We start from the raw sequence: 25,456 nt of genomic DNA on the forward strand, positions 1-25,456 counted from the left end.
TGCTTGTATACGCACTCTTAATTTGCCTTGAGTTAGTGCAAGTTTATAGCAACATACAGGCTCATAATTTGTTTTCTGTTGTAATCATTGCCAAGTCAAGCAGAAGGATTGAGTTTACTCATGCGTTAAATAAGAAAAATATGATATGTTTTTGATTGTACTTTGCCAGAATTCAAGGTTTAATTACTTGTTTTTACCTTTTTATATTTGACTGACATTAAGAGCCATATTAAAGATCTCAGTTTGCAAAATGAATACTGATTGTTTCCAAAACCTTTAAAATTTTTTGTTTTTAGTCCTTTGAACAAGTGTTAGTCTCACATTTTGCTATAGCCATGAGTATGAGGGGAGGGCAAGGGCAGTGTAGATCAATATAGAAAACATGACTAGGGTTAAGTGTTCATAGAGAAAATGACACATTATATTTTGATTGTACCAGAATCAGTCAAAAGAAGAACATAGAGGCTGCTTTCAAGAAATGGGAAGAATGTTGTGTTGGTGGCTTTACCTTTTCTTAGGAGCAATCTTACTGCCAGACAGTAGTAGCAAAATACTGTCTATAGATTTCTTTAACCTGGTAGAGAAGCCATTTTTGAATCAATGAGATTTTATTTTGTTATATGATGGCAGAATTGGCTTGCCTCATTTAAATTGAGTTATAGAAATAACATTTTCTCTTGTTCTTTGAAATAATCTTTTTTTTTTTTTTTTAAGAGTCCTGTAACTTGTAGTGGTGCCGTCATAGCTCATTGTAACCTTGAACACCCAGGCTCAAATGATCCTCCATTTCAGGCTCCTGAGTAGCCAGGACTACAGGCATTCACCACCATGCCTGGCTATTTAAAAAATTTTTTTTGTGGAGATGAAGTCTCATCATGTTGTTCAGGCTGGTCTTGAATTCCTGGCCTCAAGCGATCCTCCCACCTCAGCCTCCCAAAGTGCTGGGATTACAGGCATCAGCCACCACACCTGGCCCAGTAGTGTGATTTTTGGTTGTTAGTTAAGGGATGACTTTAGTGTTTCACTTAATGGTGACAAATCTTTGCTGGTGTTTTTTCTCACCAGCAAAGTTGTGCTAATAATAGTAAATGGGTTTTAGATCTAGCTTTGGAGAAGTAGCCCCTTGCATTTGGAGGTTCATCTTCCTGTCCACAAATGGTTGGATTTGTCCTGCCCTGGGAAAAACATCTTTTAACATTCTTGGACATACTTATCTGCAGATAAGAGACAGAGGCCTGCCTAAATTCAGACAAGTTTTTCCACACTGTTTGAAATCTATTAAAGTAGAATTGATTAAAAAGAAGTGTTAACAGCACTTACTAAAGTAAATATTTTTGAAACATTTGAAATTTGGATAACTTTGTTAGTTTTGGTGTTTGCTGTTTTTTGTCTGTGTGGTAGACCTATTTTTTTATGTACTTGTTTACTTTTTGCTTTATTTTTAGAAGTTAGTTTTTTTTTTTTTTCTTTGACAAGGTTGGGAATCTTTTTCTACTTTTGTCTGTTCTTGAGAAGGTAGGGAGTAAATTTTAATTGATAAGAGATTTTTCCATTTCCATGGAGTATCTGTTGCATTTCCAGAGGGAGTGTCTAGTGGAAGAAGTTCAGGTTGGGAGTTTCCCTGCAAAGGCTCAGATAACTTAGGTGGTTACTTTATATGCTGCAGTTGTTCAGCTCTTGGTTTTCAGTAAAAGGATTAGCTTCATTTTCTTTGTACATGGTACCTCATCTGCTTCTATTTTAGACCTGTTTTTTGTTTTATTTTCTTTATCCCAGCCTCTCTAGTGTACTTCAAGCACATGAGGTATTAAATTTACTAACTAGATGTTTTCTGGTTTTTACCCTTTAGATCAGGTAGGTACAAAATATATGTCACTGAACTTCAAAAACATGTATCTTTCACTCTTATTTTATACTAGAGAATATTTAAGATTTAGTTAAAATTGGTTAATTTAGCAGGCTCTCAATAGCAAGAGGACACAGTATATTTATTGCTTATTCATCAAAAAGTCAGTTTTTGAATAATTTTTTCAGGGTTATCTGAAGAAGGAGGGAGGAAAATATATTGAAAAGTTTAGTATAGCAAATTGTAGATAAAGTTAAAATTGTATTTTAAAATCTTTATGGAATTCTTGATAATCCTTAATATTCGTTGGTAAACCTTTTTTCTTTTTTTGTTTGTGAAATCATGAAAGTTTGAATTTGTACAGGAATAGGAAAGTTCTACTTGGTAAACTTGAGAAGGAAACATTTTTAGTTGCATAATAATTGGATGTTGATGTTATCTTTTTATTCTGCCAATTGTCATACTATTAAAAATGTGAAAGTATTTATGCTTACTTTAACTGAGCTTCTTTAAGCACACAAAGAAAAATAAGTAACAGGTAAACCTCGCTAATATTAAGGGAATGTCTGCTGGTAGTGTGTAACAAGCATGCCCAAACAGTTTTTTCAACATTTAAATAGAGTTAAGCTGGCTGGCTTTTCAATGAGTTCACCGCGTAAAATGAATAAAACAAGTCATGGTGTTTTTGGTTTTTACTTTGTATTTTGTTTTTATCAGAAATTAACAACAATGATTACATTATATTTTCTGTTAGAAAGGTATTGCCTGAATAGTTAGGACTTTGTAATAACTGAAATCACTGCCATGTTCAGTTGATACATTATTGAACAAATTGTATACTTTTATTGGGATTAGGTAATGAAGGGCCCTTCTGTTAGTAACATATTTAGGCTTCAGAAAAATAGACTCAACCAAAGCATGGTCTACTTTCAGGCCAGAGGTAACTATTATCAACAGATTTGTTCCACCGGTGTACCTCTTCATGACTGCTTCTCAGAGAGCCAAAGATGGGTACTTCTGGCTTACTGGCCTTTGTTTTTACAAATTTTGATTACTATAAATTTGTGATGAACCATATTAGTAGGCTCTAATTGCAAAATCATATTGATATATCATGGCAAATCAGACCCAGTAATCATTTAGCTGATTTACCTAACTACTGTCATGTCAAACGAACCTTGATTTGAAAATATTTGATCGTAGTAGGATCTAATGAGTGACCTCTTAGCATAGTGATTTTTTTAAAAACTTCATCATGCTTGTTAGTAAATTATATGCCAAACCTTTGGATTTTTTTTTTAAAGTATACTATTGATGATTTATTTTCTATAATTTGGTTTTTGGTTACTCAAAGTTTCCTCATGTGTAAAACTTGTTTTATGTGGCAATAGTGTTTTGACTGTGGTTAGGATATGGGTAGCTATTGTAGTAAGTACAGGTGTAAGCAAAAATATTTTAGTTTAAAACAAGTAAGCAAAACAAATCTAATGTACATCTACATATGATTTGCTTTATTGCTTCTGAGACTAGAGAAAATAGGTACATATTTGTAATAAGAAAGTATATTTTACTCTTGAAAGCTTTGCTCTTTGGCACTTATAAACAATAAAAGCAGTATTTATGCTTCTTAATGGTGCCTTACAAATAAGTAAAATGTATTGACATAATGGACTTTTTAAAATATACTAATGGTCTGAAGAGATACTTTTAAAATATTTGGAGAAAAAATTGCCCATTTACGTAGGTTAAAAGTTTTACAAAGTACTTCAATCATAATCAAACTTTCCTTTATATAAGAACCATGATTTTAATGTTTTTAGCATTAGTGCTATGTGCAATGCCCAGTACTAACAGTATGGGATGGTTTTCCTATAATTTTAGGAGTACTTTCATTCAATACTTGGACCTGCAAACCTCAAAAAAGCTATTGAAGAAGCTGAAAGACTCTCTGAAAGCCTTAAACTAAGGTATAGACATTATTATGAAATCTTTAAAAGAATATAAATTTAGAAGGTAAAAATAATATTTAGAATTTATCCATCTATATTTGACCATGCATATAATATCCTAATTTCTAGAAATAAGTCTGATGATAACTGGGACACAAAAATTAAAATCTTTTGCTGTATCACCTATATTATGTTGATGTGTTACTACTAATATTCTTTGTTGAAATTTAAAAAGTGTTTAGAATGATAGATTGTTAAGGTAAGCACTGGTATATTAGATTAGAACTCAGGTCCAATTTTCCTAAGTTATAATATTTATAAGTTTCTGGCAGTATATTTTAGAAAAATTTAACTCTTCACATGCCCCATGTTGTACTGTGGTACTGGATGCTGGTCTTATGAAGTAGGTACTGTTAGTTTTGATTTGCCTCATTACAGAAGTTATATATGTTAGGAAAAAAATCTAATTCTGGTATTTGCCATGACTGTCTTGCCAGGCTTATAAAATAGTTTCAAAATTAAAAGCAGTATGTTTCAGTTTTTAGTCCTTAGTCATTCTTTAAAGTTAAATTTTTGCCATTACGAATAACATAATGCTGTCATGTAGATCCTAGTAGATAAATTTCTGCCCATATCTACAGTGTAAAAATTGTTAATGGATAAATCCGAAAGCATTCCTAGTAGTATGCTATAGGAGGGGAGAACAATGGAACTGGTTTAAAGTGGTACAAGATGCCAAAGCCTGGTTAGTGGACAAGGGCAAACTGAGAAATTTATGGTGCAAATAATAGATAGAAGAGGGAAACCAGAAGATTTAACCAATCTGACATGTTTCAATACTGGCTTGAATTTTTTTCGTTAAGAATGTATAATTTCTTACTTGTACTTAAAAATATTCTTTTTGAAATAAAAAGTTTGAAACATATTTTTATTTTTTTTGAGACAGAGTCTTGCTTGGTTGCCTGGGCTAGAGTGAGTGCCGCAGCATCAGCCTAGCTCACAGTAACCTCAAACTCCTGGGCTCAGTGATCCTCCCGAGTAGCTGGGACTCCAGGCGTGTGCCACCATGCCCAGCTAATTTTTTGTTTCTATTTTTAGTTGCCTGGTTAATTTCTTTCTATTTTTAGTAGAGATGGGGTCTCGCTCTTGCTCAGGCTGGTCTCAAACTCTGGAGCTCAAGCGATCCTCCTGCCTTGGCCTCCCAGAGTGCTAGGATTACAGGCATGAGCCATCATGCCCGGCCTGAAACATGTTTTTAAAAGACAAAGATAAAAATTAAATAGTTGAGTTCAGGTAGTAGAATTATTGATGATTTTTTCTGTTTTAAAATGTTTTTATTGATTTTTTTTACAACAAAGGGGAAAAGAAAATCTTGTGGTTGCTGAATTATTCAGAAGGCAAATTAGTAAATATGTAATGATTCATGTATAAGTTATTGAAGTGAAAGAATGTTTTTATATAACTGTAACTGGTTACTGGGCATAAGGGCCTTTGGAACATTTTTGAAAACCTGTACAATGGAGCTTAACTGTGAGACATATTTTATTGTACTTCTTTTAAACAAATGTACAGAGTTCATTTTAAGAGAATTTTTTGGAGTGGATAGCATCAGAGCATTAAATGCATACAGATTTCAATGACAAAGGCAGACGCTTCTTGAAGTAGATACAATTTTCTATAATATAGTGATTTGACAGTTTTTCTTTAAGAAAGTAACTCTCAACGTATAATGAAAGGCAATGAGAAAATGATTCATTATTTAGGTACTTTACACGTTGATAGAATGTCCCATCTTTCAATGTAATGAGTTCCTGTTACTGAATGACCTCTGGGGTCTTTTCTAATTCTAAGGTTTTTGAATGTACTCTGATTTTTTCCTGTGGTGTAGATTACTTTACAACTAGATGGGGAGAACCTTTTTGCTCTATGTTTTTCTCCCTGTATGCCCTCCCTCAGTCCCCAACCCCACATGTTTGGTGTCTTTAACTGACATTTAGAGCAGCTCTATATTAACATATCCGTATCTTCAGTCTCTGAAATCTGTGCCTGATTAGGATTTCTCTCTTGTCAGGCCAGCAGTCTGAGAAAGGGCATTAGGTATGTGCTGTCTGGAGTTTGGAGGATCGACTGTAACTTTAAGGTGAAAACCTGAATACCTTAGGGTAAATTTTCTGCTAAATTTTGCCCAGCCATCTGGCCTCATAGTATATGTCTCACCATTCCAAGGGCAAACTTATTCCAGATTTAAAAAAAAAACACTTTACCAAAAAGACCTATTAAATAGCTAGAAAACAGATTTTATAATCACCTGCCATTAGGGAATACTTGTCAAACATTTATTCGCTTACCTATCTCCTTTACATTCATGTTAAGGATGGTTTTAGATGTAATTTTGACTAAGTCTGAAGATATCAGAATCCTAGTAAAAGGGATTATATAGGCAGGCAAAGGAACCAAAAGTCAGTGTCAGATGGAGAGCATGCCTTGATCTCATTTCAGCTTACCAGCTGCAGCTCCAAAGTAGGAGAGACATGAACTCTTTTAACTGGATTTGCAGAGACCGTAGAAATGGAACAAATGGCAGGGGAGAGGATAAGATATGGATAAGAGAAGAAAACAAGAAAAAGGGAATCTTAAAGTTTCTTCATTTCTGCCCTTAAATTGGATTCAGGCTTACTGTGCTTACTTCTTAGGGCACACAGTTCACATACTGTTCCAGCATAGAACACTACTAGAGAAGAGATATAGAGCAGTGGGTAAGTGTGCGGAGCCAGACTCCCTGGGTTTGGGTCCTAGTTTTTCCCTTACTAATTGTGTGATCTTGGGCAAATGACTTAGCCTCCCTCTGCCTCAGTTTCCTCATCATCTGTAACTGGAATAATAATAATAAAACCTACCTCATGGTGCATTAAGCAAATTAACACATGTACAAACACTTAGATGGTGCTTGGCATGTAGTACATACTCAGTATTTGCCATTATTATTATTGTTGTTAACAGTGGAAGCATTCTTGTTCTGCAACAAACACCTTTCTCCCTGGCACTCTAATGATTTGCTATGAAGGGGTTAGGTAAAGCGATTGCATAATTTTGCTACTGTTCCACATCTTTCATTTCTGTTTTATAACAATGAAATAGATGCTGGCATGTGAGATAAGCAGGAAAATCTGAAATTGATGTTTCCATAGAGATAACAGATAGTGATACATGCTTACTATTCTATCAGCAAGTTCCCACACAGTTCCACAGAGAAACAGGGGAAGTGAATATACCAGTAAGCAAGGTCCTGTTAGAGATTTGGGAATTTGTGTATCACTGGATATTGCCACAGTAGGTATAATGTGGTGAAACATCTGTTTTTATAAAATTCTGTATGAAGTCATTCACTTACGTCTCCATTTATTTTATGTTAACATACTGATTTTCTTAAATCTAAGAGCTATATTATTTGCCCAGTAGAGCTTTATAATTTATTATGAAATATTTTCTAATTTGCTTTTCTATCTTGTCCCATGGATCATTTAGAATTGTGAGCCTGGGCAGCATAGTGAGACCCCATCTTTATAAAAAATTAGAAAATTAGCTGGGCATGGTGGTGTGTGCCTATAGTCCCAGCTACTTGGGAGGCTAAGGTGGGAGGATCCCAGGAATTCAAAGTTGCAGTGAGCTATGATCAGCCAACTGCACTCTAGCCGGGACAACAGAGGAAGATCCCATCTCCAAAAAAATTAAATTAAAAATTAGAATTGTTTAATTTCCAAATATGTGGGATTTTTCTAGTATGTTATTGATTTCTAATTTAATTTCATTGTGGCTAGAGATGCTCAGTCCTTTTACATGTACTAATTCTTGTTTTATGGCTTCGCATATGCTCTATCTTGGTGAATGTACCATGAGCAACTGAAAAGAAAGTATAGTTAAGTATAGTGTTCTCTGTGTTATTTAGGTCAAAGTCATTATTAATAGTGTTGTTCAGATCTTCTCCTTCTTTACTGATTTGGGGGCAGGTGTTAAGTTGTAATAATTACTAAGAGAGAGATGTTAAAGTATTTAACTCTGTCTGTGATTTCTCCCTTTAATTTTTTCAACTTTTGTTTCATGTATTTTGAAATTCTGTTTTTAGCCACATAAACATTTGTGGATGGTTATAGATTTTTTTTTTTTTTTTGAGACAGAGCCTCACTGACTGTTGCCCGGGCTAGAGTGCCATGGCGTCAGCCTAGCTCACAGCAACCTCAAACTCCTGGGCTCAAGCAATCCTTCTGCCTCAGCCTCCCGAGTAGCTGGGACTACGGGCATGCCCCACCATGCCCGGCTAATTTTTTCTACATATTTTTAGTTGTCCGACTAATTTCTTTCTATTTTTAGCAGAGATGGGGGTCTCGCTCTTGCTCAGGCTGTTCTTGAACTTCTTACCTCGAGCAATCATCCCCTCTCGGCCTCCCAGAGTGCTAGGATTACAGGTGTGAGCCACCACGCCTGGCCAGGATGGTTATAGATTTTTGATGAATTGACCTTTTTATCATTATCTCCCTCTTTACCTCTGGTAATACTCTATATTCTAAGGACTACTTCAAGGCCACTCCACTTATGCTTACTGTTTGTATCTCTTTTTAATCTACTTTCAGCCTCTATCTGTAGTTAAAGTGTGTCTCATGTAAACATCATGAAATTGGATCTTACTCTTTCATCCATTCTGACAATCTCTGCTTCATTATTAGTGTGTTTCATCTATTCACATTTAATGTAATGTAACTTAATACGGTTGGACTTAGGTCTGTCATTTTGCTGTTTGCTTTCTTTTGTGTCATCTCCTCTGAATTTTTAAGAAGTAGATTCTCTAGGGATTTCTGTCTCTTCTATGTATATAGATGGATTATGTGTGTGTGTATAATATATATCCTTAACTATTAATATTATATCTCTTCATATAAAACGTAAAAACTGGCCGGGCGCAGTGGCTCACGCCTGAAATCCTAGCCCTCTGGGAGGCCGAGGCGGGCGGATTGTTTGAGCTCAGGAGTTCAAGACCAGCCTGAGGAAGAGCGAGACCCCGTCTCTACTAAAAATAGAAAGAAATGATTTGGACAGCTAAAAATCTATATAGAAAAAAATTAGCTGGGCATGGTAGTGCATGCCTGTAGTCCCAGCTACTCAGGAGGCTGAGGCAGAAGGATTGCTTGAGCCCAGGAGTTTGAGGTTGCTGTGAGCTAGGCTGACGCCACGGCACTCACTCTAGCCCGGGCAACAGAGTGAGACTCTGGCTCAAAAAAACAACAACAAAAAAAAAAACGTAAAAACCTTGCAACCATATAATTCTATTTACTACCCTTTATGCTTTATGCATTAGTTGTCACATATATTACACCTGCATACATTAGGACCTTCCCCCAATATAGGGTTATAATTTTTGCTTTAAACATATATGTGTGTTTTAAAGAAATTGAGAGGAAAAAATAGTCTTTTATATTCACCCTTATATTTACAATTTCTGGCACTCTTCATTCCTTCTTAAAGATACAGGTTTTCATCTAGAACTGAAGAGCTTCCTTTAGCATTTTTGGTGGCAGATCTTCTGGGAACAAATTTTTGGTATTCATTCATCCAAAAATTCTTTATTTTACCTCCATGATTCTTACAGAATATTTTCAGTAGATACAGGATTCTGGGGTGAGGGCCTTTTTATTTCCCCTTTCAGCACTTTTAAAGGTAGTATTCCATAGTCTTCTGGCCTCCATTGTTTATGGTATTTCTGATGTGGAAATTCATATCAGTCATTCATATCATTGACACTTTATATGTACTATGTCATTTTTCTCTGACTCAAAATTATATATTAATCTTTGGTTTGACTGTTGGCTAGGGATGATTTTCTTTGTATTTTTCCTGTTTGGGATTCTTTCAGAATTAACTGGGTTCCTTAGTGTCCGCCCCATGTGTGTTTAATGCAGGTATCAGCTAGCGATTTGGGCAAGTTTATGCAAAGAATTTGGAACTCTGGCTCTGTGGGATTAGGGTTTTTATTAGAATTTTTAGCTGCTTCCAGCACCAAAGCCTACCTAAGGTGTAAAGCCAATAAAAAATGGGAAACTTACTAGATGCCCTTCCTTTCTCCCAAGTGTCAACCCCCATCCATTTTTTGTCTGATTGTGGTTGCTCTCCAGTGCCTTCACGTAGTTATATGTCATCCAGAGTTTATAGTTGTCTGTGAGAGGTTCAGCACAATAGGCATTACCAAAATTAGAACCCCCTCCCCATCCTTATTTTTTAAGGAGAAAGAATAGCATTTTAAAAATAGTGTGTGATAATTATCATCATTGTGTTCCTGTCAATCATAGCAATCATTTCAAGCAATAGATAAATAATTCAGAAGGAATTGCTAAGCATAAGGATAGAAATTGACTGCTTAAGTATTTAGAGGGGAAACACTATTTTCCTTATATTGCTTCCACTTGAGGAGTAGCTCAGCTTTGTGTGACATGCTAACTTTCTTTTCCAAGGACTACAAGTATAATTTCTTGTTAAGTGGATGTTTATCAAGTTAGAATTATCTTATTGATAGATGGCATGTTTTTGGTCACTATTAACCTGATGTTGATAATGTGGTAGGAAATAATTTTGAGTCTAGAAGTCATTCTTAGATTAGGCTTAAAATTTTTAATATGTGAAGCTGGCACAATTCTTTGAGTTGTCACCATTTCCATTGCATAGTCTTATTTGTTCATTCAGAAATTTTTCATTGTGGAACATTCATTCAAAAGAGTCTATAAAATATAAAGATATAACAGGCTGGGCGTGGTGGCTCACGCCTGTAATCCTAGCACTCTGGGAGGCCGAGGCGGGTGGATTGCTCGAGGTCAGGAGTTCGAGACCAGCCTGAGCAAGACCCTGTCTCTACTAAAAATAGAAGGAAATTATCTGGACAACTAAAAATATATATATAGAAAAAATTAGCCGGGCGTGGTGGCGCATGCCTGTAGTCCCAGCTACTCGGGAGGCTGAGGCAGTAGGATCACTGAAGCCCAGGAGTTTGAGGTTGCTGTGAGCTAGGCTGACACCACAGTACTCACTCTAGCCAGGGCAACAAAGCGACACTCTGTCTCAAAAAAAAAAAAAAAAAGATATAACAAAGAATAATAAATGAAAACTATTAATTCATTTTTACTAATTATTGGCCTTAATTGTTCATTTCTCCCACCCCTGATATACTATGTCTCTTTTAGCTGAAACTCACAGGCAATGTGTTGCCTGTGATACTTAGGGCAAACAAGGTTACAGGTCCTTGATAACAAATGTTCTCTCCTGGAAATAATAGTAAACATTGCATGTAATTTAATAAGGAATAGTTCCAAATTCCTTGGATATCTGCTAACTATAGTTCAGATAGCTGTTTAACTTTCAATAAATTAGAAATTTCAGTGAAGTCATCATTTTAGAAAAAAGTAACCTGGTGACCTAAGTTATACCATCCCCCCACCCCCATGTGCTGGTAATAGCTTTTTCAATGCTCACTTTAACATTTTTACTCTAAATCATAAACACAAGTGTGATATTTTGCAGAGAGAATTAGGGACTTATAAGTCCTTTAAAAAGGAGATTGCAGCAGATTTAAATCATTAAAAGGTTGAAATTAGTGGGAGAGAAAGAGCATTAAATAACTTCAACTTGAGAACATGTAGTTTCTTTTCAAGATTTTTGGGAAATTTGAAGTAAATCTACAGATGGCCTCAGAGGGCAAGTGTATGAGTTGTGGTTCGTAATGGAACACTGGCAGAGTTAGATTTCAGTTGGAAGGAGAAAGTATGTAGTCAAAGCAGAATACTAATTTTACTTTCCAGAATTATGCCAGTAAAATACATCTTGACTTCTTTTTTTCATCTAGATATGAAGAAGCTGAAGTTCGGAAAAAACTTGAGGAAAAGGACAGACAGGAGGAAGAGCAGCTCCAACAACAGAAAAGGCAGGAAATAGGAAGAGAGGATGGTAGCACATTGGCTAAAGGTTCTTTGGAGAATGTATTGGATTCCAAAGACAAAACCCAAAAGGTATTTCAAATTTATTGTGTGAGTTGAAAGACTGGTTCTGTTTGTCAGATGATTTGCTTAAAAAGAGTTGAGACATAAAGTTCTTTTAACGGTAAAATTTAGTGTGTTTTAATTAGAAATTGAATTAAATGTTGTAGCTTTAGTTGATTCCAGGTTTTTCTATGAGTTTCCAGGCAATTTTTTTTTTTTTTTTTTTTGAGACAGAGTCTCCCTTTGTTGCCCTGAGTAGAGTGCCATAGCATCAGCCTAGCTCACAGCAACCTCAAACTCCTGGGCTCAAGCCGTCCTCCTGCCTCAGCCTCCGGAGTAGCTGGGTCTACAGGCACACACTATGATGCCTGGCTAATTTTTCTGTTTTTAGTAGGGATGGGGTCTCGCTCTTGCTCAGGCTGGTTTTGAACTCCTGAAGCAATCCTCCCGCCTCAGCCTGCCATAGTGCTAGGATTACACAGAGCAATGTGTTCTGTACATGAATTATTTTTTTAGCAGTCCCTATAAACTTAATTACAGCAGTAGAAAGAGCGTTTGAGCTGTGATTCAGTATATCTAGTTCTAGGCCTATTCCTGCCTCAGTTTCTTCATTTGCCAAATGAAAATCTTGAAATAGATGATCTTTAAGGTTTCTTCTTTCTAATAATGTAATTTACATTAAAAGAAAGATTTGGTGTGTTACTTTATTTGGCTTTTATGTGTTTCTGAGATCTCATTCTCTTACGTTTGCTTTTTCCTCCTTTCTCTCCCCCGGTTTCCCCCTCCTTTTTCTCTCCCTCCCTTTCAGTTCTGTTTAGCTTGCAGTCTTTTCAGCTAAATCATCTGTTTGCCAAAAGCTATCAGTGCCTCAGTCTGTACCTGCCAGCTATCACCGTATCTCCCTTCCTTCACCTCCTCAGAAACCATTCTTCCTAAAATATAATTTCTTCTGTGCTGCTGAAATCCATGGAAAGATTTCTGCTTTGATTTTTTTCTTAAGCATTTTGTAGCTGTCACCTATCATTTGTGTGTGGATCATCTGTTTCATTAAGTAGCTGTTGAATTGCTTGTAACATTGGGCTAGGCACTATGTATAAAGAAGTGAAGAAATCTGGTCTTTTAATTTTAGGAAATCATAATGTAAGATAAATAATACTGCCTTGGGGAGATGTTCATTTATAGATCAAATGGCTGAAATAAAAAAAATAAGCCTTGAAATATGAAGGGAGTTTTTAATCTCTTCATTTTGTTGCCTTTCAAACGACAGTGCCAACCACTTTTTGTTACTTTTATTTTTGTGTAGCCTTTTTATTTTGAAAAGAGAATATAATTAACCCCTGTCACCCAGCTTCAATAATCAGTTAACATTTTGCCTTATTTCTTTTATCTGTCTCCCTCTCCTTTTCTTTTGTTGGAGTATTTCAAAGCAAATTCCACTTTTTGTACCATTTTACTCCTAAATATGTCAGTATACATCTCGAAAAGTTATTTTCTTAAGAACAACGTTATTTGCCCATCTCACAAAATTAATAATAATTCCCTTAAATAACCTAATACCCTATATTCAGATTTTTCCACTTAAAATGATTTTTTAGAGTTGATTTGTTTGAATCAGGATCCAAACAAGTTAGACTCATTGTCTTTTGATTGCTGTGTCCCTAAAGTCTCTAAAATAATCTCTGCTGGAGTGTTTTCTTCTCATTTTTTGTTTCATGCATTTGATTTTTTTATCCAAGAAAATGAGCCACATTCTGTATTTATCCAGTTGCTTCCCTCTTTGTGTCATTTTATATGTTTTTCTATTTCTCATATTTTCTGTAGGCTGAAATTTTGACCTAAAAGCTTAATTAGATTCAATTTTTGGTTTTTGGCAAGAATGCTTCGTAAATGATACTGTGTACTTCATATTGTATCAAATTAGGAGGCACATAATGTATTTTTTTTCTTTTTTCATTTTTAGTGATGTTAAAATTGATTAATAGATTCAAGTGGTTCCTTGATTTTCCCATCTATAAAATGAGTTAATACCTTACAGCAGCATTCCAACCTTTTTGGCACCAGGGACCCATTTCATGGAAAACAATTTTTCTACCGTCGGGGATGGAGGGTGGTGCTCAGGTGATGATGCAGTCATGGGATGTGGCTGTAAATACAGATGAAGCCTCAGCTAGCTCTCCTGTTGTGCTTTCGGGCCGCGGACCTGTACTGGTCCACGCCAGGGGTTGGGGACCACAGAACAGGATTATCCCATTCTGTCTTGGTTAGAAAATGTAAGCTATGTAAGTAGCATTTTGTATTGCTTCGTTTTCCTTTAGTTATGTAATGGAGGACCCTGAATGGGATAGCCAGAATTTTTGTTTCATTTTAAGAAGCACTTTCTAATTAAATTAAATTTCTGTATAGTTTGTGCTTCTAAATTATATTTGATCTTTACTTGAAAATTTTGAGGAAATGCCCTTTGATTCTGATATATTGCTATTTATTTTAGCTGTTGTCTACTGCCAAAGTAACCTAATAATGCCATTATTATTCATCTGTAATTTTACAGAATGCCAGTACTCTGCATACCTCATGTCTTAGGGTTTCCATTTTAATGAAGTACATGAAGTATTAAAGTTGAACTTTTTGTTTCTATCAAAGTTTAAATTTTTTTTCCTACGCAATAGATCAATGGTGAAAAGAGTGAAAAAAATGAGACCAAAGAGAAAGGTAAGTGTGTGCAAAAAGAGGAAGTTCTTTTAGGTTCTTACTGAGATCTTTTAATCAGAATAAGCTCTGATTTTACATGATGAGATTCGTAGCATTGTTGTCTAATCCCTATGAAAGCTTTATTATTTTTCATAGCCTGTATAATTATATTGAAGATGTCTTAGGTTCTTTATCATCGGGGATATTTTATGAATAAGTATAGCCTGACATGATAAAATATGATAATATGCAGTTGAAAATGTTAAAACCACTGTGCTTGTTTTCTTTTCAAGACAGAGTTTGGCAATAGTGGTTAAAAGTATGGACTTTCGGAAGTCAGACTGCCTGGGCTTTTGAATACTGGCTTCTTCTCTGAATTTCCATGTGATCTTGAGCATATCATTCAGACTCTCTAGTTTCTCTGTGTATAAAGTCGAGATAATGTTAATAATAGTACCTATATCATACAGTTATTGTGAAGGTTGAATGAGTTAATGTATGTAAAATTCTTAGAACATATGGGAAACTTTATTAACTATTATCATTTATGACCCTAGGCTGTAGACTTAATTATTTAAGAGGCCTCTTGCTCCCCAGAAAAAAAAAATCCAAATTAGTAATTTGGAAGTTATCCATAGGCGGTGTTGATCTTCTAGTCACAAATATGTGACCTAAACAAGACTTAGGAAATCATCTACTAGAGAAGTTTTCCCTATCTCAGAAAAGATTTAACTTATATATAATTATATGTAACACTAAAATAAATTCTTGACTTAAGATACTGCCATACAACAATTTTAAAAATAAACTGAGTACTATAAGGTACCTTCCTAAAACCTGTTATCAGTTCATTCCAAAATTAGTTTTTATCCATTTGTTCCTTTGTATCTCATCATGCCTAGATGTTATCCTTTTCAGTGGTTTGTTCTCAACATGTTTAGTCTGTTTTGTTGTCAAAATGATCTTGATGGTTAGAGAGGGAAGTAGGATGGTTATTAGCAGCGGTAGGTATTTTAGCTTCGAAGCTAGAGTCTACCTTCTATTCACAGCTCACTGCTAAAATAGTTCTTTATATATCTAAACTCTTGTAGTGCTTTTTAATCTTTCAATTCAGGCTGTAGAGCAGAGGAAAAATAGCAACATAGGAAATATTTATTTTGGCAGATTGCATCCCCTCCAAAAATTAAATTAAAAATTACATTAGCTTTGCTTAGTTTTCTTTTTATTAGCCTTCTTACAAAATAAAATAGCCTTTTTTCTTTCTGGCTTGGAGCTAACAAATGAACATCAAATAGAATGAGGATTGGCAAACTTTTTCTTAAAGGGCTAGATAGTAAATATTTTAGGCTCAGGGTGCCCTGTGGTCTTGGAAGCAACTATTGAACTTTGCTGCTGCAACGTGAAAGCAACCACAGATGATATGTAAACAGGTGAGTGTGGCTGTGTCCCAGTAGAAACAGGTCATAGTTTGTCAACCCCTGATGTGGAACACAAATAACAAGCTTTTGGCTTGTTACTCCAGGAATACTTGGAAATGAAAAAGTTTTTCAAATAGCTTCCAGAAGATCCCATCAAAGTCTTTTTAAAGAGAATTTAGAATGTTTTGAGAATTTTTGAACCATAGATATTTCTTCTAGTTAACATTTTTCTGATGTCTTAATTTAAAAAAACAGAAACCAGACTATTCTCATAACATACACATATTGATTTCCTTTATTTTATACCACCAACAGAGACAACACCAGATATAGTTGTAACCCCAACAGCAAAGTTTGATATTTAAGTCTTTATTTTCTTTCTTAATTTATTCTGAGACATGGTATCGCTCTGTCAGACAGGCCAAAGTGCAGTGGCGGGATTATAGCTCACTGCAGCCTCGAACTCCTGGGCTCAAGCAGCCTCAGCCATCTGAGTAGCTGGGACTACAGGCGCATGCCACCACACCTGGCTATTAAAATTTTTTTTGTAGAAACAGAGTCTACCTATGTTGCCTAGGCTTGTCTCAAACTCCTGGCCTCAAGTGATCCTCCCACCTCGGTCTCCCAAAGTGCTGGAATTACAGATGTGAGCCACCGCACCTGGCCCCCGATCTTTAAGTCTTTCTAAACAGAATACTGCACTGGTTTCTTGATAAATGTTTAAAACACAAATTATATTTAATATTAGTTTAAAAGATAAATGGTATGGTGGAATGGCAAATATATGACACTCAGTACACTTTGCTCTTAGAAAAAGCTATGTTTGTCCTGTGTTTAGTGATATGCCAGCACATGCAAATTGGTGTTTCTTGTCACTTATACTGTCTCTCTCAATTCCAAGGAGCAATCACAGCAAAGGAACTATACACAATGATGATGGATAAAAATGTCAGCTTGATTATAATGGATGCTCGAAGAATGCAGGATTATCAGGATTCCTGTATCTTACAGTCTCTCAGTGTTCCTGAAGAAGCCATCAATCCAGGGTGAGTCATTGTGTATTAGATAAAATAGTCAATTCTGGACCCTTGTAAATGTTAATATTTAGCAGTCAAGCTAATTGTGATAGAGTGGTCTTCTCTATTCCTATTGACCATTTTATTCTTTGCTTCTTAAAGACCCACCTTACCCTTTTTGAAGAATAAAGTCAGGGACATTCCAGTTTGGCTATTTTCTCCTATCTGTGGCATTTGGAATCTTATTAAAAGAGAAATGAAGCAGCCTTTGTGTGCTCTCTTTCTCCAGGTGTTTGTTGACTGCATTCTTTCATTTTCTGTTATTATAAGCTTATGAATCAGATGTACCAAATTACTAAAATTATGAACTAATTGAATTGTTTTACATATCAAAATTCCCTGTGCTATTATCTGTGGTAAAAGAGTGTACAGATACTTTTTTTAAAAGAAGAGTATAGCTAAGTGCTTAAAAAGAGTATAGGTTTTGAAATCAGACTGTGTTCAAATAACTCTGTCACTTACTAGCTGCATTATTTCTAGCTAGTGACCTAATTCTCTAAGCCCATGTTTCCATCCATAAAATAATAGTACCCATCTCATAGAGGTTTCAGGAGGTTGTAAATGAGAAATGTTATACACACACATTTTACCACAAGGCCTGGCACTAGGAAGGACTTAAAAAAAAAAAAACAGGTTTTCTTCTTATTTCTTCTTTCTTTTTTGGTAAGAAGGCTTTTAACTTATAAAGTAATTTAAATTTACTTGCATGAGTATTTTGTACATTAGAAATCATCCTGACATAGTGACAGAGCTAAACCTCCAAATCTAGGGCTATTTTCACTATTTTGAATGTTCTTATATAAGTCATGTAACCTCTCTGAGTCTCAGTTTATGGAATTGGGTTAGTTAAAATCTATGGTCCATTCTAGGGCTAACTTAAACAATATTCAATTTGTGTGTGTGTGTGTGTGTGTGTGTGTGTGTGTGTGTGTGTGTGTATTTTTTGAGATTGGAGACAGGATCTTTGCCAGGGCTAGAGTGCAGTGACATAATCATAGCTCACTGCAACCTCAAACTCCTGGCCTATAGTGATTCTCCTGCCTTAGCCTCCCAAATAGCTGGGACTACAGGCACATACCACCATGTCCAGCTAATTTTTCTATTTTTGTAGAGACCAGCTCTTGCTATGTTGCTCAGGCTGGTCTCGAATTCCTGGGCCTCCAGTGTTCCTCCTGTCTTGGCTTCCCAAAGTACTAGGATTATAGGCGTGAGCCATCACGCCTGGCCTAAAGTATATATTTTTAAAATTAGGTAATAAGATCTATATAGTTCTTGGCATATTGCAGATGCTTGATAAATGTTTGAAGAACAGAGTGCTTTGTAAATATGCTGTTTAAAAATTAGAATGGTTAGTCTAATGAAGCAGATTTGAATATATTCCCAGGATTTGAAAAGATGTAATAGTTTTTGGATGCTCTGTGTACTAACAGAAAGTTCATGGTCATTATTGAATTTACATTGGAGTTTCCCAAAATGTGAGATTTGGACAACTATGAAACTCCTGGTGATTTTAGGTTGAAGATTAAAGAATATTGAATTGCATGCTGAAAAAACTATTCCCTTTTGAGTTAGTTAAAAAAACATTCAGTTTGGTGCCAGTATACCGTTTTAATATTTACTAATCTCTCCTAACTAAAGAGAGCCAGTCTCAGAGCTTTCTGTAAGCAGTAGTATCTATAGCTAGCTGATAGTGATTACTGTATTTTTCATTGTCTATTTAAAAATTTTAATACATTATAGGACATATATAGAAATATTTCTATCCTAAGTGTTTAGTCCAGTGAGTTTTCATAAACTGAGTGCACCCACTTAACTAACATCGAGACCAAGAAAGAGAACATTATCATTACTCCAGAATCCCTGATATGCCCTCTTTACCATTACTACCCATATTCCCACCCACCCAAGGAAACCACCAGCTTACATATATTATATATTCTTTTTGTCTCCTTATATAAATGGAAGCCTACAATATGTAGTCTTTTATGTCTGGCTTTTGTAGTCAACCTATGTTTGTGAGAGTCACCTCCATTATTGTGTGTAGTTGCAGTTTGTTTATTCTCATTGCTATATGGTGTTCTGTTGTATATAGCAGAATTTATTTATCTATTTTATTTTTAGACTTACTTTTTATTTATTAGATTTGATGCTGTTTTTCCATGTATATAGGGGCATACAATTTCTTATTAAATTTATTTAAGTAAAAGATTACTTTAAATTCATTAATAATTAAATTTAAATATTGTATAATAGGGCAGGTAGAGCAAAGTTAGAGCAAATTGTGAGGATGATACATGAAAGACTGAAGTTTGGGAAACACTGGTTGATACCATTGTTTCCCAAAGTGTTTACTGTAGAGTACTAACCCTAAGAACAGTATTAGCAGCACACTGTAACCAACTAAGCTAACCGGCCACCTAAGAACAGTATTTAGGCAAATATATCCCAATGGTCCTTTAGAATGTCACATTTCCTTTTTTCTCATTCTTTGTTGGCTAAGCATCTTTCTGATCATTATATATCAGGAAAGGATATTATGAGACAATATTTTATATTTCTTCTTCTTTTCTTCCTAGAAGATATAGTAACCAACATTATTATATGGGAACAGGATTTCTAAAAAAGTTATTTAAATAATCCAAACCATTTAGTTTTTCTTGTGGATAAAAGTTTTACCAGTCGTGCCCAGCTTGCCAGTTGAATACTGAAATGCCTACTACATACTAAATGCTTTGCTAGGAATAATATGGATGGAACTCCTTACTTGTAGGAGTGAATCTGTGTTATTTCATTTATTCAATCATTCAGCAAACATTTACTGAGCACTTACTATGGGCTGGATTACTATGGTGCTAAGTGTTGAGGTTAAGCTATTGAACAGACAAAAATTGCCTTGGTGGAGCTTGTATGTTAACAGGGACGTGGTATAGGAAAGACAGACAAGAAAACTTAAAGTGCATATCATGTCTGATGTTGGTGAGTGCTACGAGGTGGGAGTGTCAAGTATGTGTGTGTTTGGGATAGTCTTAAAACTTTAATCCAGGAAGGTCTCATAGAGAAGTTACTAGCAAGCCTTGAAGTGATAAGGGAAATGAGTGATGCAGATATCTAGGGGAAGAGGGTTCCAGGCAGAGGCCCTTAGGCGAAAGCATATCTACTTGAACCAGGAATAACAAGGAAGGCAATAACTGGAGTGACTGAGTAAAAGCGGCAAGTAGTTGGAGATCAGGGCATTGAGATAATAGGATCGGGAGTCTATGTGTGTGGCAGGTTATAAGGAATTTAGGCTTTTTTTTTTTTTTTTTTTTTTTTTTTGAGACATTGAGACAGGGTCTTGCTTTGTTGCTCAGGCTAGAGTACAATGGTGCAGTCATAGCTCACTGCAACCTCAAACTCCTGGGCTCAAGTGATCCTTCTGGCTCAGCTTCCTGAATAGACTTTAGCTTTTATGTGAGCAAAAGATGATGTGAACAGTGTGTTTTAATGTAGAGTTGATATTCGCAGTTGATGATGTAAGAGGCAGCGTAGCAAAGTAACTATGAGCTAGATTGCTTGAGCTTTATTTAATTCTGGCTCCACTTATCAGCTGTAACCTTGGGCAAGTTACTTAACTTCCTTGTCCCTCAGTTTTCCCATGTATAAAATGAGGGTAATAACAATGTCTACCTTATAGGATTGTAGTGAAGATTCAATGGGAGTAAAGCATTTAGAACAGTATCTGGCACATAGTAAATGCTGTGTTTGTTACATAAACATTTTGGTATTTGGTTAACTGTTTAATTATTTGTATAGGTATAAGAGAACTGAAATACGAATAATGTTACCCAGGTGATTCCCCAGTTTATATTTGGCTGAGAGAGGTGCTCAGACAACTTCCTCTGTTTTCAGTTTGGGTCATTTTAAATTGTTTTTTAATCTTTATTTTTTAGAGACCAAGTCTCTCTATGTTGCCCAGGCTGGCCTCAAACTCCTGAGCTCAATAGATCCTCCCTCCTCAGCTTCCCAAGTAGCTGGGATTACAGGCATGTGCTATCACACCCAATGGCCTTTTTTAAAAAAAAGGATCAGAATTGAGTCTACTTCTTTTAGTCTAATAATTACTAATATAATATTCCAACATTATGCAGTAGTGAAGGGGTTAAACATTTTAGGCTACTTAACATCTTAATATACAGTCTGACCTTAGAAAGGAATCTACTTGAAGTTTGTAATGGTGTGGTACAGACTGTAGAACAAAACTCAGTGTCTTATGTTAGTATATTGGGACCTCTCATCGACTTTTGCCCCAATACAAATGTTTAATACATTTCAGAGTCACTGCTAGTTGGATTGAAGCAAAACTCCCAGATGATTCTAAAGACACATGGAAGAAGAGGGGGAATGTGGATTATGTGGTACTTCTTGACTGGTTTAGTTCTGCCAAAGATTTACAGCTTGGAACAACTCTACGGAGTCTGAAAGATGCACTTTTCAAGGTTAGCAAGTTTCCTCGCTAGTTTACGGTAATTGCAAGCCTTCTCTGGTTGTTACAAAGGCATGTTGACTAGTTTATCTTAAGTACTAAAAGACCTGTCATGCTTTGATTGTAGAATTTTTTAAAAGTTCAGTTTTAAAAGATTGTTTTGAATCACCAGATAGTAACTGATGTATATAAAACATATTAGATTAGAATTTTCAGAAATGTAAATTATCTGTAAAATGTTATTTTTTATTTTAAAAATTAGATTATAAAACATAAAAGCAGAGGAAGAAATCATCAAGGAAAAAAGGTAGATAGATTTTATTTCATAAAATAAAAACTTAGGTATGAAAAAATATCATAAGACTTGAAGGCAGAAGGCAGACAAGAAATATTTGCAACAAATATGGCAGTGGTTTAAAACACATAAAATCTGAAGAGCTTTTACAAATAAGAAAAATACATAAAGTAAGATAAAATAGTAAAATAAGTAGTGAAGACCAACAGACATGAACAGAAGATGAAATGCAAGTGGGCATAACCATAAAATCGGTCAACTTTACTGGCATCAGATAAAAGCAACTAAAAAATGAGTGCCATTTTCACTGATCAAATTAACAAAGATTAAAAAATAATACATTCATCCCTCAGTATCTGTGTGAGATTGGTGCCAGGACCCCTACAGATACCAAAATCCAGGGATGCTCAAGTCCCTGATATATAAAATATTGTAGTATTTGCACATAATCTATGCACATCTTCTCATATACATTAAATCATCTCTGGATTGAGTATAATACCTAATGCAATGTAAATGCTATGTACATAGTTGTTATACTGTATTCTTTAGGGAATCATGACAAGAAAAAAAGTCCGTTCGTGTTAAATTCAGACACAACCATCATAGGCCTAACTGCATTTTCAATCCGCGGTTGGTTGAATATCACAGATACAGAGGGCTGACTGCTCAGTTTAACTTGTTAAATTATTAAACAACAATAGCCCTGAATGCTGGTGATCATGTGGTGAAAATAAAACTCATTCTGCTAGTAAGAGCATCAGTTGATAGAACATTGCTCTTCAGTAAGGCAGTCTTAAAAGCCTTAAAACCATTCGTGCTTTAAAATAGGGAATTCAGAAATTTACCCAAATACAGGCTGATTATTTGAAACTGCTAGTATTCAGTTGGCTCTGACCTGCAAAAATGGCAATTTCATAAAGTTCAGCCTAAGATATGTGAAAGTTTAGTGTATGCTAAAGGTGACAAAACAAATCTGTGAGGAAAAGATGGACTGAAACGAAAGGTTAAGAGACAACTGGCTAACCAGTAAATAAATGAAAGTGGATCTCTGCCTTACTTCTTAGACCAAGCTAGATCCCAAATGGATCAAAGATATAAATGTGTAGGTTGAAACACTGAACTGCTAGGAGAAAGTGTTGGTATTTTTATTATCTTGATCTCAATCCAAGATTCCATAAAGGAAGATCAGTACATTTAACTGTTAAAAAAAAAAAAAAAAAAAAAACCACCATAAATAAAGTAAAAATCAATCAGGAAAAATATTTGTAACAAAGACCTGTTTTCCCTAATATTCTGAGTACATGCACTGTTTACTAAGAAAATAACAAGTAACTATAGAAAAATGGGCAAAGGATGAGATTAAGTCATAGAACAATATAAATGATTAATAAACATATGAAAAGATGTTCAACTTCACTAATAAATGCTAATTAAAACAAGATACCATTTTATGTCCGCCAGTTTGGTAAAAATTGTAAAAGTTTATAATGGGCATTCCCATATCCTGGTGGGTAGGTGTATAAATTCGTGTAGCCTTTTTGAAGGGCAACTTGGCATCATCAGTCAAACTTTTAAACCAGCAATTCTAGTCGTAGGTAATTATCCTAAAGAAATATACAAATATATATTTTTAAGTGATCGTTGCTCAGATTAGCAGTATGTATTGAAAACATTAAAATGTTCATGTGCCTTGGCCCAGCAACTCACTTCTAGGAATTTTCCTTAAAGGAGTTGATGGGATATGTGCATGTGTAAGGATATTTGATGTTTATCTCAGCATTGCTTATAATTAAATGGGGAAAAAAATGTTCAAATGATTGATTCAGTTTTGATACATGTTATGTGTGTGTATAAAATAGAATAATACTTTACCCAGTCATTACAAACGATGATATAGCTCTTTATTAATGAAAAATATTCATATAAAAAAGCAGCAGCATAAAAGTTTCATTGTTTTGCCAAATTGAAATTAAAAAAGTAATGTTTATGTCAAAAAATGTCTATAAGAATAAACTCCAAAATGATGTAAAGTGGTATTTCTAGGTGGTAAGATTATGGGTAATTTTTATTTTATATTAATGTATTTATTTTCTAATTTTTCTTCTAAGATCGTGGATTACTTGTGTGGTTTTTTTAAACCTGATTTTTTTATCTATTTTATTTAAAATTTTGAATTCAGTTCTCATTTTTCATCATTTAGAAGATAAATCTTGTCTTTAAGGGAGCAACTTTAAAATTTAAGTTTGTTGTGCTTTTAGCTGTTGAGAGATTTCTGCCGTATTAAAAATACTGTTTTCTGATTTTATAGTGGGAAAGTAAAACTGTCCTGCGCAGTGAGCCTTTGGTTTTAGAGGGAGGCTATGAAAACTGGCTCCTTTGCTATCCTCAGTATACAACAAATGCTAAAGTCACTCCACCCCCACGAGGCAAGAATGAAGAGGTGTCTATCTCATGTATGTATGTGAAAATTTTTGTTTAAAATCACTTCAGTAAAATATACTTTAAAATAGATTATTTCTGTTCTCAGGGCAACATTCTTGGTGTGTTTTGTGTGCATTTGTCCTATTACATAGCAGTTTGTTTTCAGGCATAAAAATAAAAGCCTAGAAGTTGATGTTTTCTTTAAGACTGTTGTGATTGTCTTTTCATTTAGTTTACATTTAACTATCTCATATAACATGCATGAGAAATACAAGTACTATTGATGGGGTTTGTTCTTCTTTAAAAAAATTATTATTCTTTTGGTGATTTTAGTGAATTTTACTTATCCTTCGCTGGAAGAACCAGTTCATTCTAAACCTACTGCCCAGATGCCACCTCCTCCCATAGAAGTAGATGAAAATATAGAATTGATAAATGATCAAGATGAGAGAATGGGACCACTGAAAATATCAACTCCAGTTGAACCAATTGCTGCTTCTAAATCTAATGTTTCACCCATAATTCAGCCAGTGCCTATTATAAAGAATGTTCCACAGGTATGTTCTTGATTTTCTTTTAACTTTATTCTCTTTTGTTTAATATTATTTTAAATATATAGTATAGAAATGGAGTTCAATATATAATCTTTAACCTCTTTAAAAAAATACATCAATTAGAAGAATCTATATGTTTTGGTACCTTTTTTATAAAAATTTTTCATTGTAATTCAGCCCTGTTACCACAACTATAATTTAAAGGATTTCAAATCCATCTGGCAGTCCATTTGCCACAAGCAGTACCAATAAAAGATTACATTACCATAGTGATCTAGAACAGCCCTTTCAGGATTTTAGTATTGTAATTTGACCCATAGTATTTTCCCAGAGTTTCGCTTACATATGAAAGATGTGTGATATCAATAGTTTGGTTTTAAACAATACCTTATTCCATTTCCTTAGAATTTGACACATAAATAACAGGCATGTTTAACAATAATCATTTAAAAGTTATTAAATAACTAGGATGTTACAATAAAAAAATTGCAGTTTTTTTCTTTGTTAGGTTTTATTTGAAGATTTACTAATAATTCCCCTATGCATTTCCCAATAAGATTTTTTTTAGCATTCATTTTTAATTTTTCCCCCAGAGATATTTAAAACATTTCACATTTGAAGTGGATGACATTTGATTTTTAGAGCAGCCTATTAATAGAAAATTTGATAATTTTTTTGTTATAAAATGAAGTTGTTCATTTTTTTAAGGTCTTTTAATATTGCAGAGTA

The 25,456-nt window shown here is 34.7% G+C and overlaps 1 protein-coding gene across 5 annotated transcripts in view; it reads left to right on the forward strand.

Moving 5' to 3' along the window:
- Positions 1 to 25,456, forward strand: part of USP8 (ubiquitin specific peptidase 8) — a 58,631-nt gene that overhangs the window by 15,323 nt on the left and 17,852 nt on the right. For 2 of the 5 annotated variants that reach the window (XM_045529122.1, XM_045529090.1), the window contains exons 4-10: positions 3,728 to 3,813; positions 11,678 to 11,840; positions 14,477 to 14,519; positions 16,818 to 16,962; positions 21,305 to 21,467; positions 24,061 to 24,205; positions 24,507 to 24,730. In XM_045529122.1, coding sequence (XP_045385078.1) covers positions 3,728 to 3,813; positions 11,678 to 11,840; positions 14,477 to 14,519; positions 16,818 to 16,962; positions 21,305 to 21,467; positions 24,061 to 24,205; positions 24,507 to 24,730 — 969 coding nt within the window. Of the gene's footprint in view, positions 1 to 3,727; positions 3,814 to 6,488; positions 6,552 to 11,677; positions 11,841 to 14,476; positions 14,520 to 15,739; positions 15,929 to 16,817; positions 16,963 to 21,304; positions 21,468 to 24,060; positions 24,206 to 24,506; positions 24,731 to 25,456 lie in introns of those variants that run through there. The other 3 variants (XM_045529099.1, XM_045529105.1, XM_045529113.1) reach the window with 3 other exon arrangements.

This window comes from Lemur catta, chromosome 1, assembly GCF_020740605.2.
Source record: "Lemur catta isolate mLemCat1 chromosome 1, mLemCat1.pri, whole genome shotgun sequence".
Classification (NCBI taxonomy): domain Eukaryota; kingdom Metazoa; phylum Chordata; class Mammalia; order Primates; family Lemuridae; genus Lemur; species Lemur catta.